The sequence below is a fragment of the Phaethon aethereus genome (genome assembly GCF_964289735.1).
Source record: "Phaethon aethereus genome assembly, chromosome: Z".
Lineage (NCBI taxonomy): Eukaryota > Metazoa > Chordata > Aves > Phaethontiformes > Phaethontidae > Phaethon > Phaethon aethereus.
The window spans coordinates 25,319,226-25,332,061 of NC_138577.1; the positions used below are offsets into that span (position 1 = coordinate 25,319,226).

The 12,836-nt window shown below is 36.1% G+C and overlaps 1 protein-coding gene across 1 annotated transcript in view; it reads right to left on the bottom strand.

Moving 5' to 3' along the window:
• Positions 1–12,836, bottom strand: part of ADAMTS6 (ADAM metallopeptidase with thrombospondin type 1 motif 6) — a gene marked incomplete at its 5' end in the record, with an annotated part of 153,627 nt that overhangs the window by 82,152 nt on the left and 58,639 nt on the right. The window contains 2 exons of the mRNA XM_082013693.1: positions 8,626–8,731; positions 12,171–12,214. Of these exons, the coding sequence (XP_081869819.1) occupies positions 8,626–8,731; positions 12,171–12,214 (150 nt within the window). The remainder of the gene's footprint in view (positions 1–8,625; positions 8,732–12,170; positions 12,215–12,836) is intronic.

Genomic DNA, 12,836 nt, shown 5'->3' on the forward strand with positions numbered 1-12,836 from the left:
CTCCTGCAATTTCTCTGTAGTTTGTATATTTCTTAAAAATACCAAGAAGGCAGCACATCTGACTAGTGCTCTATGCCTGCTTCATTTACTAACATCTGTAATGGAACAGATTCTTTTCTCCTCAGTAACGTTTTTCCTTTTATCTGAAAAAAATTATCTAAAGCAATTATTTGTAATACACATCCAACATAAGCTCTTACCTCAAAAATCACAGGGGAGATAACTAGTCTCAGCTGCAGTTAGTAAAACAGCAGTAGATAACCAGAGACCCTGGGGTATAAGCAGAAGGAAGGATGGGAATGTAAACTGCTCGTCTACCCTTCCTTTATCTTGCGAAGGAACAATACTGCAGGTCCCTACAATTTCATTTAAGATGAGGTTACTGATTTGTTGGGTGGTTCTAAACTATGATGGTTATGGTTGCCAAAACACTTATTGCTGATGTATCTGAAATGACAGCAGTTATTTTTGTGAGACAGCCAGGATGCTTCCATCCTGATTTATTATCTAAACATTTAAGATTTAGAGAAGACAGGTCCAAACCAATCTGAATGCTCCTCAGTACTGTTTACTGACTTTTATTTTGTATACCACGTACTTTTACAGCAGGGAAGTTATCCGAAATGTGCTACTCAAGTGAACTGCTTTTTTTCATTAACAATCAATTATCTCTGCTTCCCAACTGTAGTACTAATGATGTGCATATAGAGCCATTTCCTAGTTTTCTTAGCGTTCGGAGCATTCACAACTGCAGAGAATGCCAATGTTCCCTTTCTCTAAATGTAACAGGGTATGTTCATTTTTTAGTCACTTACTGATTCACGTGTTACATGAATTTGACCTAACTCTTTTAAAGCAGTGGCTCTCACTCTGTTCTGCCACTTGTTTAACAGCATAAGGGAGAAGCATACCAAAGACTGGAAATCTTGAGCCAGGTGAGGCAACAAAGTTACAGGAACATAAGCAAGAGAAATACTGTAAAATCAAGCACTCCTTCTTCTTCTCCATTATCTGAGGCTGATTTACAGCTCCATAACCACACGTAACCCCTTAGGAAAAATAAACTTTTCTTTCTAAAGAGAAAAAATAAACTTTGACCTTAAGAATTTTTATTATACTAATTATTTGCACTAGGAGAGACACAATAAACATACATACTAAAAGTGAAAGGGGTCATTTTCAAGCTAAGTATCTTGACCCAGGTACATTGCTAGAACTTCTTCCAGTGCCTCTGCACGTTAGACGCACTGATCTCACAACGCTTATGAAGAATGAAGCAAAGGGCAAGGAAGGTCATAAAACGCACCTAAGTTCATTAAAGTGAAGAAAACTTAAAAGATTTCTTACAGTAAATCTCTACTACAGTGAGAAGATGGAAAGTACGCTTGAACAAGTATTCTTGTATTAGATACAACACCTAATGGGTGAATTGTTAATTTGCTTCTATGTACTGCAATTTTTTTTATTAGATATCAACTTTTTCATAAACTTTGTATTAATTTATTTTTGTAGGATGTTGTACTTATTCTCATAATTATTAAAAATATGTCATTTAAATCTATATATGTATTTCATATAGCTTAGAATGTACAGCCTACATTGAAAAAATAAGCAAATTCTCAGCTTCCCTGTATCTGTAAATATTACCATAGCTTTAAATTACCTTTTCTTAGTGACAATGGAACATGTACAAGGAGGGAAGAGAGAGAAAACTGGAATGTTTCCGCATGATTTTGGTCAACAAAAAGTACATTAATGTGAACATAATGTACTATTAAAGATAAAAAAAAAATCTTTTCCCCTACGGTATCAGAGCTATGAACTACATGTAACAAAGTGCAATTTCTGTATAAACATGGTAATTGTCTTAATTATTTTCATGTCTGCTAGCAGTGAAATATTTGTCAATTGGTATGATATTATGGTAAATTTTTGGAGAAGATACAATCTTCACATTTTATGGCTTTATAATAATAAAAGGTCAGCACTTTTTCTTTACTCTTTTAACCATATCCCCCATACTATGTCACAAGAGAAAGTTCTCTTTCTATGTAGCCCTCCATATATTTCTAGCCAATGTTATAGCAGTATTAGTTATAGCTCCAGAACAGCATGCAAATTACAACTTACCCTTAAATGGCATTACAAATAAAAGAAAAAATTATTAAAAAGTATGGTCTTGAAAAATCTGTTCATTTTAATTTAGGATCACAAACATTGCTAGCATTTATTGGAACTACCTGCTATTGCATTGCTCCCCTCAAGGGAAGAATCAAGGTTAATTAGTTACTTCAGTTGCTATTTCCAAGTGTTAATGTAGGTTTTAACATTAACTGCTGATTTCCTGCATTTGGAGATCATTATATGGTTTGGAGCATCCCATAGCCTTTATTCTGAAGTAATGCAGAATTTAAAACTTTTGAGTTTGGTGAAACATACTACTTCCCTGAAAACTTGGGAAATAAACTAATTGAATAATGGTAGCTTTATAACAAGCACAACTGCCATGAAATTAAACATAATCTTAGCATACTTTTATCATAACATTTTCCCATTTACTTCCTAAGCATCATTCTTCTCTGAGTTATGCCTGATGATCAAACACCCCATCAAATACAATTTTTATATATTAGCATAATTTAGTATTAAATAATATATGAAGCTCTTAAAAGCACAGCAAATTCTAGTTCACTAAAAAAATGCAGCCTATTCAGTAACCTGAACTTTCTTATGGGGAAATAACAGACTTCTATGGGACTATTAGAGAAAGTAGAGCACAAACTTCTCCTTTACATTGCCTTAGCTATTCAGCTTTCATGCCACAAGAGTAACATCAAGCAAGGTTTGTGTGATACACAAAGCCAGAGTATGAATGCATCAGGTGTCTACACTGTAGAGTCAAAGTGGGAAGTATTGGCTCTAATCAGAAAGCAAATGTCTGAGCTCAGATTTCCACTGGAAATTCATGATGCCCTGAAGCTCTTCACCTCCATTTGTTCTTCTTATGCTTTTGTTAAGATCTGTGAAGTGTTATTATATTCCTTTTCCTTCATTAGAATGCTTTAATGTTAGATGAACTATTTTACTGTTGTAAATGTTAAACTTCAAATAATATTTCACAGATATTTAGACACAAGTCTTTTTCATATTGTAAATACAAACATGTCACAGAAAACAAAATTGTTTTTCTAGCCTTATGTTTATGGTATTTTATTTTATATGCACCAAACATCATTAAAATCGAAGTCCCAGTGAAGACGTCTTAAAAAAAGTTGCATACTTTTATACTTGCAATATTACTAAGGCACACATAAAACAATATTCCTTTAACAAAAAAGACCAGGGCAGGAGGTGGAGGGGGCAAGACAGTAGGAATATGGTTATGTACGGGATTATGTGGCTTGTCCAGCCAAAATCTGGACACATGTTGTTTTGTTTTTTTAAATAAAAAAACGGTACTTAAATTGTCCCTAGAAATGTAAGGCATCGTTCTCAGTCAATCCTAGGCATCTAGCAGGGACAGGTTTTAAGTTGTTCTGGCTGGTGTTCAGGTGTTCATACACTGTAGATTTGAGACAGTCTGTCAGCCTTGTTATAGAATCCTAGAATAGTTTGGGTTGGAAGGGACCTTTAAAGGTCATCTAGTCCAACCCCCCTGCAATCACCAGGTCCATCTTCCATTAGACCAGGTTGCTCAGAGCTCCATCCAACCTGACCTTGGCTTCCAGGGATGGGTTATGTACCACTTCGCTGGGCAAGCTGTGCCAGTGTTTCACCACCCTCAGTGTGAAAAATTTCTTCCTTCTATCTAGTTTGAACCTACCCTCTTTTCATTTAAAACCATTACCCCTTGTCCTTTCGCAAGAGGCCCTGCTAAAAACTTTGTCCCCATCTTTCTTATAAGCCCCCTTGAAGTACTGGAAGGCTGCAACACGGTCTCTCCTTCTCCGGGCTGAACAACCCCAACCCTCTCAGCCTTTCTTTGTAGGGTTGAAGATAAGAAAATGATGCATCGACTGGAGATTTGTTAATGGGAGAGCTGACAGGAGGTGGTGTTAGTACACTTCATCCTAGTTGTGTTTTAACTATTTTTGAAAGCTAGTTTGAATTTTGGTATATGTGTCCTTGTTTCCTCAGATTGGAGTATTTTCCTGCTAGTTGTACAACACATACATTCCTTGACACACATTTCTTCTAGAAAACATCTCACGCAAACTCAAGTCCTATAATGCAGCTGAAGTTTGATCCTCGCTGATCACTGAAGAATGAGGAAAAGAAAGCACCTTCTGAAAGTACCTTCTGAAAGTACCTCTAGGATTTCCTAGATTAGAAATTTCTACTCCATCACTGAAGACTAACTTTCTCATATGGGAGGAGATGCTCCCATTTAGTTATGCTGATTTTCTACTTTGCACAGAAACTAAGAAAAAAAAAGTGCTGTATGAACTAATTCAGAATTAAATACATGCTTAAAAATATTGCTGTTCTTCATCTTGAGGCCAATTTACTCTAACTTATCTTCTTATTATTCCTTATACCTCTTCTTCATCAAGATATGACTGCGAAATTCCTCTGAATTTCAATTCATTACATCTTCTATAAGTCAAGACAATTCTGACTTTTCAGAAATTACTTTAGCCACCAGCCTTTTCTCCCAGCTCTTTCCATACAGCCTTCAATAGCTGTTTGTCATTAGTAAATCCTTTTTTTACTACAAGTTTTACGTTCTAAGCCTAGTCCACTATCCTCATATTTTGACATTTCCTTTTTATTTTCCCCTCCTTGGTGCTGGTTTTGGCAGGGATAATTTTCTTCAGAGTGGCTAGTATAGGGCTATCTTTTGGATTTGTGCTGGAAACACTGTTGATAATACAGGGATGTTTTCTTTATTGCTGAGCAGTGCTTACACAGAGTCAAGGCCCAATGAGTAGGGAGGGGGTGCACAAGAAGCTGGGAGGGAACACAGCTGGGACAGCTGACCCCAACTGACCAAAGGGATATTCCATACCATATGACATCACACTCAGCATAAAGCTGGGGGAAGAAGATAGGAGGGGGAGACGTTCAGAGTTAGGGTGTTTGCTTTCCCAAGTAACCGTACGCATGATGGAGCCCTGCTTTCCTGGAGATGGCTGAACACCTGCCTGCTGATGAGAAGCAGTGAATGAATTCCTTGTTTTGCTTTTGTGTGCGGCTTTTGATTTACCTGCTAAACTGTCTTTATCTCAACCCACGAGTTTTCTCACTTTTACTCTTCTGATTCTCTCCCCCATCCTGCTACGAGGGAGTGAGAAAGCGGCTGCGTGGGGCTTAGTTGCCAGTTGGGGTTAAACCACAAGACACTTTTATTTTATTTGTTCTTTTTCACTTTGTTATTTAGTTACCGATCTCAGCTAACTCCATAGGAATGCAACAATGAATAGTACAATGCCATTCTTGTAGGCATATACCCCGTTCAATGGAACCTGGAATGCCTTATCAGTTCAACTTAAGCATGCTGTACAGCATGCATGGGGCAAGCTAGGCATTTTAGAAAGTATCCAAATTAAAAAGCACAGAGTGGAAAGCCACCTAACTCAGCTGGTAGGGAAACAGAAAATGGGACTCGATCTTAAAACTTGTCTGAGCATAAGACCGTATTCAAGCCTGCAAATAGTTTCTTTCTTCACTAAGAAGAAAAAGTCAAACTTTGCTTGACAATGCAGGGGATACACATTCAGTTCTCGCTCCTGCCATGAGAAATCACTGGTTTTAATTTTTGTTTACCAGAAATCTTAAGCATTTCTTTGGTGTGAAATATATATTGGTAGGACAGTAAGCATTATGAAACTCAAGCATCATAAATGAAATTTCTAGAGATGCTATTCTGAAGGTTAAAGGGCCCACTCTGAATTTTATCTGATTCACAGAAGTATTAATACTAATACAAGGCTGTTCTCAGAACTGTCCACAGGGAGAAACAACCATGAAACTGTTAGTCTAACACCATTCTTTATGCCCTCAAGAAAGAAACCCAGAGTTAATCACAGTATATGGTCGTCTTCAAAAAAAACAGCGAGTTATGAGTCTCAATGGCACACAGCTTATCTGCACCAAAACTGGGTTACACACATATAAAACCTACAAGTGGTAAGGAATGCAAGCCAAAAAAAATATTTAAAAAAATACTTATAAATATTTAACAGAAAGTATGTCCGACCATAATAATCACACTCTCAGTCTCTTTAAGTTTTCAAGACTAATTCCTTTTCTGGATAGTATTCTTCAACCAAATGGAAATTATTTGGATCAATACAAGGTTAAATTAGTTAAATTTAATACACTATGATATACAGAAAGTCAGATTGAATGATCTAATGACTTCTCATCACCCTGTAATTTAATAAACTACTACAAACCAACAAGTTGAACCATAATTCCTTCAGGGAATCTTACAAATCCAATTTTGGAGAAACTGAGGATAATCTATAAAAATACATGTATTATCATTACCGTTCTCTTAATCACAAGAAAATTATATCCCTCAGTTCAACATCTTTTTAAAAACCTTGGTATTCCGTGGCAACTATCTAATTAATAACATGATCTTTCGAAGTGCAATTCTCCCATTTTACTTTGAGTGCTTTTTCTGTTGTATGTTATATATTCAGTGTAGACATGTCCCTTAAATGCTTCTATTTTTCATTTGACAATGAAGCCAATTTCCCCTGAAAAGAAAAGCAATCATCACAGTACAGCCAAACAAAAAAGTTTACAAGGCTCCCTGAAACAATTATTTTAATCACATACGCAAGTACCTCCTAGTAGATACTAGGAAGCAGGAAGCTCAGAGGAAAGAACAATTTCCTTGATTTAGTCATAGAGGCATTCAGTCACAATGTGAGTGAACGGGTGGTGATGCATTGATACCACAAAACATTACAAATCTTGGAAGATTTTTTTGCCCACATATTCTTCACAGCTTTTAGTGAATGTATCTACCTGGCATGTTCATTTTTAACACCAAGCTTGCAGTGCAACTTTCTTTAATCACTGTGCATTGGATAAAAGCTAAAGGAATAGGATTTCTACTTTCTTTTCAAACCAGCATTTGACATGTCATGCTAGCTACAGGATGAGGTGAAAGCCTCAAAGATCTGAGATTTCAGAATTTCAAAAGACCTTGCATATAAGAAGCCAAAATATATGGAATGTAGAAAACACAGATGGTTAAAAATATTTCTGTGATCACAGGATATATGCTATCACTATGCTGTTTTTCTCAGATTCTAACCAAAGTCTAAGCTCTTCAAATCAATTCTTGTCATCATGCCAACTTTGCATGATAAAATAGCTGCATATATTTAAATCATTTTCATATATCTGTGGAATAAGCTGCATAAAATATGTAGTTGCATAACATATGGATTAGAATGAAGATGTGGTATTGGAAGATTGTTTTTCTTGTTAAATTCACAGCAAGGTCACCTATTACTATAAGAGATGTTATTAACAAGAATTTCAGAACTACAGTGATTTGGAGGAGTTCTTTCTTCAATAGTGGAAATATATTTTGCTTTACCCTATCTTTTTCAACTCATTCAAGTGAAGGAAAAGAAGGAAGGAAATGAAGATGAGAAGAATTAAATGTGTTTTAAATTATTTTTGTTCAGATCTTACACAATTGCCTTTGGATTTTAAAACTCATCTACTTCAGTGCAACTACAGTGGGTTTTTTGTACATAATATAAATGAGATCATACTTGCCCAGTGATTATCTCGCATGATAGGTGGGCTGGAAATAATTGTTTACTTCCAACTCCTTTTTTTGATCAGCAGATTGATAGCTTCCATTTCAGTCTGCATTGGAACTTTTAGCAGTTGCATCAGCTAATGACTGGAAAAACACGTCATCCATAACTCAGTGTTGGTCAACCCACGTAAACAAAGAAGGAAACCTCTTGATAATAGAAGCTGCCTAGTCTTTTTAGAGTCATCACAATGTACTAACAATGCCGTCTTGTGAAGGAAGACCTGAAATACTTCCAGACCAAACTCTAGTCAGATTTTATGAGTCTCATAATATCAGGTTCATTAAAATGATATGCTGATGCTTAAAATGTAATAAGTGATGCTATGACTGTTCTATGACTACTTTATATACTTCATGCTTGAGCAAAAGATGACTAGAAGTGCATGAATATTGACAACAGATCAATGTTTTAATTAAAATAGTTTGAATTATATTTAAGACAAAATAACAAAAAGCAAAAAAATTACCTGTTAACTACTTTTATTTCATAAAGAAAAGTAGAGAAAAGTAAGAGGGGGAGGAAAGAAAATTTTCAAAGCCAAATATTTAAAAATATGAAACAGAGTAGGAAGGTTGTGAGCCAAATCGCAAAAGCACAGATTTAACTGGAATCTGAAATCAAAGGGTAAACAATGAGTCTTCAGTTCTAAATTTAAAGCCCTTGGTAATATAGACTAAATAAAATGTACTGCCGCTCAATGAATATTATATACAGAAACATGGAGCACCAGAATAGAGATGGTACAGCCATGCAGGGAAAAAAAAAATCTATTATTAAACTAATATTAAAAAGGTGATACATTAAAACGTATTCTTTTTTTAAACTCACTCACTTGTGACCAATCTCATGTGCAATGGTAAAAGCTGAACCTAGGCCAATGTCTTCATTAATGCTGCAGCTCCTTTCAGGCTCACACATTCCAGCCACAGAGGCCAAGCCTGAATAAACAGAAGGAGACACAAAGGGTCATGCCAAGGTGTTTCAGTCTTAAAAGCCCTAGTTATAAATGCCTGGATTCTTTTTAATAACCTCTATGCACAGAAGGAGCAGTTGGCAAAAGGTTAACTTTCTAGTCATTTGCAAAATCACTGGGGGGAATTTCACTTTGCCGGCTAGACATTAATATTTTTTGAACTGCAGTCAGTGCTGGAAAATGTCTAGACTAGGGGTTAGATTTATAAATTTTACTTCTGGTAACTTGGGACCACCTAGTAACTTGAGCCAGGAGAGGGAATTCAAGAAAGCATTTCTATTTTAACATTCTTGAGCCTGAAGAAAGCAAAATGTATCCACACTATTTTTCTAAAGAAATCTGTTTAAGTTTAGTGGGTTCATAAAAACATACAAGCAACTTTTTTAGTTATGAAAAGCCCCACATGGTATGCTAAAAAAAATTAAAAAAACAAAACTGAATGCATCAATGAAGAGCGAGGAGACATGTTAATAACCAGCATTCACTTAACCATGGAAGTCTTTTCCATTTGTCACCCATCATCCTCTGGAATTAAAAAGTTATTGTATTACAAGTGCTTTTAAAAACTTTCTTTAGTGAGAAAAAGCCACTGGCATTTACAGAATGTGGCTCTTCCATATCTTACACATTCTTCAGCAACAGATTATCACACAACATACTGCAGTAATAATTTAGTGCCACTAGAGAAAGCTCTACACATCAGATTTATTAAATGTATTCCTCCCTAGAGTTTCTTATCTGAAAGAAGCAGTAATCCTTTCTTTAAGGAAATTACCTGCTCAGTTAACTACCCTGTAACAAAAAAATGACTGGAAAAAGTGTAACTTTGGTTGGGGCGTAGGGAGAATGGGGCAGGGAGGAGGGAGGAGAGAAATCATATTCTCTGTATGAGCAGGCACTTCAAATTATTCTGTTTGGACTAACAGTAAGCAAGTAGTGAGACAACAAGTGCTTCCTGGCTGTGTCCATGTTAGCAAGTACTATGGAGCCATATGAGTGTGTCCGCAGAGTGAAGCACAGATCCTGAGGCTCCTCACATACCTTTGTATGTGGGTTGGACACTCTACTTTGGACTAGTTTAATCCTGTAGGTTGAACATGTTCACCACACATGTGGTTCAAAGCTTTCTAAAGGGAAAAAATATTAGAGGATATCATGAGAATATAGCCCATGTAAGTGATTTAGACCTTAACCTCTCCTGTAGGCACATATGGAGCATTTGAGGAGCACGTGTTCTGACTTTCTTTTCTCCAAAGCAAATCTAGTTTGCACACATCAAAACTACTCTGATAACCAAACTGACCTGGGCAAATGGTGACAATGTGTGTCCGTACAATTTGCATCAGAACAGCTAAAACTACTGCTATAAACAAATCATCAGTGCAGACACACTCACTGAGGACACAATAAAACAACAGGCAAAACAAGACTATCCATGGAGAAAACTCTGTATATTTCTTGCAGCGTGCAACCTGTAGAAAATACTATAATTACAGCTCACCTATGCTATTCTAATTGAGTAGGACATTCTGAAGACAACATGGCAATACTTACATGCTAACTGTCATGTTCACCTGGAAAGTCCACCACATTTGAGTGATAAAGTCATCTCTATCTTCAGATCTTACAACTAAGCACTTGCTTCAGTGACTTACAGTACCAGATTAATGTAACTACATTCCATGTTTGCAGAGAGACAAGAGATCAAGTCAACAACTCAGTCTATGGCTCATATTTAAAAAAGGAGTTGTCCTTCACTGGAGCTGCAAAAGCATCTGAGGTCTATCCTTTCTAAGAGGTTCCATGAAAGATTCCCTGTTTCAGGAAACTGGAATAGGAGAGAGATGTCTATGCCACATGAAATCCTTTACTTCTGTTTCTTCCTCGAACACCAGTGATTCAGGATTCTTTTGACCTTTTCAGACCTCTCTGAGGCTTTTGTTTACAGACTCCTTGAATACATGCTCAACTTCAGTTACTGGAGGTCAGTGGGACTTAAGCATATTAAATGACTTGCAAAACAAGGCCACAGGACCTTGTCTCTTCTCAATGCCTATAATGCAAATAAATTGTCATGGTTCTGTTGCCAAGGCTCCTGTAACACTGAGTTGGAACTGATACCATATGTGATTTTTTTTTTTAAATCAAGTCTTTTGTTTAATAAAACATTTGCCAAAGTCTATCCTGTTATGCTGGATTCAAGCGAAGCAGAATTTGCCTTTATGCCAAAGTCTGATACAGTAAGAACTAGCACACTAATGATCTGTATTAAAAATATCACGTAAAAATATCAAATAGTTCGTGCATGAATGTACGCTCTTTCAAACTTTTTTCTTTTAACACTTGCGAAGACAAATCTATGACATCAATATAGACAGCCTCTTCATTTTTTTCTCCTCTACACAGATGTCAAAGAAAACCAGTTACATTTAGAAATTCATCATCATTTTTCTTTCACTAGGACATGCTGTGGATATTGTTTATATCTAGAGCAGGCAAAATTCTGGTACCTTTCCCCATGTAAACTACATCCCTGTGCCAGAAGCATCATGCTGACCTGCGTGGGACTTGTACAAAAATTAACATGAGTTAAGGCTATCAAAGCATACAGTAATACAGGGGAAAACAAAGCAAATACAATTATGAGCTCTGCTTGGGAAAAGTATTAATAATCTGAACAAGCTGAATTAGAATTTTATCTTTAATTACTTCCGAGAAAGAGGCTTATGAAAGGATGCAAATTGAAAAAAAAAAGTTACATTCGTCTTTGAATAATGTTTCTTTCATATACTAAAGCACTATTAAGATAATAACTATACTATAGCAAATAACTTTTGGTGACAAATTAGGTATGGAGCGAACAACAGCTCTCCATCCTGCACCTAAGGTTACTAAGTGTGCTTCTCCATCGTCAAAGAATTGTTTTAAGGAGTTTCAATGTTACTGCAATTCACTGTGGTATTTTTCTCTAAGTCAGTGAAAGGAACAATCTCAAGCTGCACTCCCAGTGTACAAAAGGGCAACCTCAAAGTCTGTTTCTTCTGTAAGGTGGTTTTTTTTTTTTGGTTGGTTTGATTTTAAACTTTCCTGAGGTTTTTTACCTGTATTTTTTTTTAACTAGATCATGGAGACAGGTTAAATGGAAACAAAGAGCAACCTGCTCAGTTTCCTCAGAACTACAGATGCCAGAGAAGAAATACACAGCAGCAGGTCACTTAATTTAAACTTCCAGCAATGTATCAATGCTGAAACCCACCTAGGTTAGCTTTTATTGTTCATGTTTATGAAACTGCAAAATTTTGAAAGCATAAACTGTAAAAGATCTAACCAGTCAATAAAGCAATAGCTGAGTACAAAGGAAGGAAGCAGCAAATACAAGCTGAAATTTCTCTTTATAATCTTACCCAGAGTTCCACAAGGCTTGTTTTTATAAGTGCAGATATCATATCTGTTAAGGAGAAAAAAAGTAGATAAAATACGTCAGAGAATCAAATTCGGAAGATATTTTGTGTATTTATCACATATCTGTATCACAGTTCAAGTTGTCAGACCGCAATCAGCTTAATTATGTGCAGCCAGCTGGTGTCGGCATTTTCTACACTCTGGTGTAAACCGCAAGCTGCAGTACACTCACAGCCGCTGGCCTCAGGCCAGTGGGACACCTGCCAGTAAGAAAAAAATGGTTAAAGTGGATCTTTGTAATCACCGGCTCCATAAAGCAGTCTACCACGCTGTTACGGAGTTACAGCAGCATGTCTGTAGACCGCTACTGATTCAAAACACTTAACTACTACTTTTTGAACCTAACTGGAATCCTCTTACACTCTCACACTTATGAATTAAACAATATTAATTCTAACTCCTACTATTTAAACATTGATTCTAATTAAAAACTGTAACTCAATTATTACACCATCAATTACATATAAAAGAAAAAAAACTCTTACGAATTGTCATTACAGTTCCCTCCTGATTATCTTCCAACTATTATGTGTCTTAAGAGTATGCTATAACAAACTAAAGTGAAAAACATTTTTGTGACAAGCCGAATAGTGTCTTTAAAGGTGAAT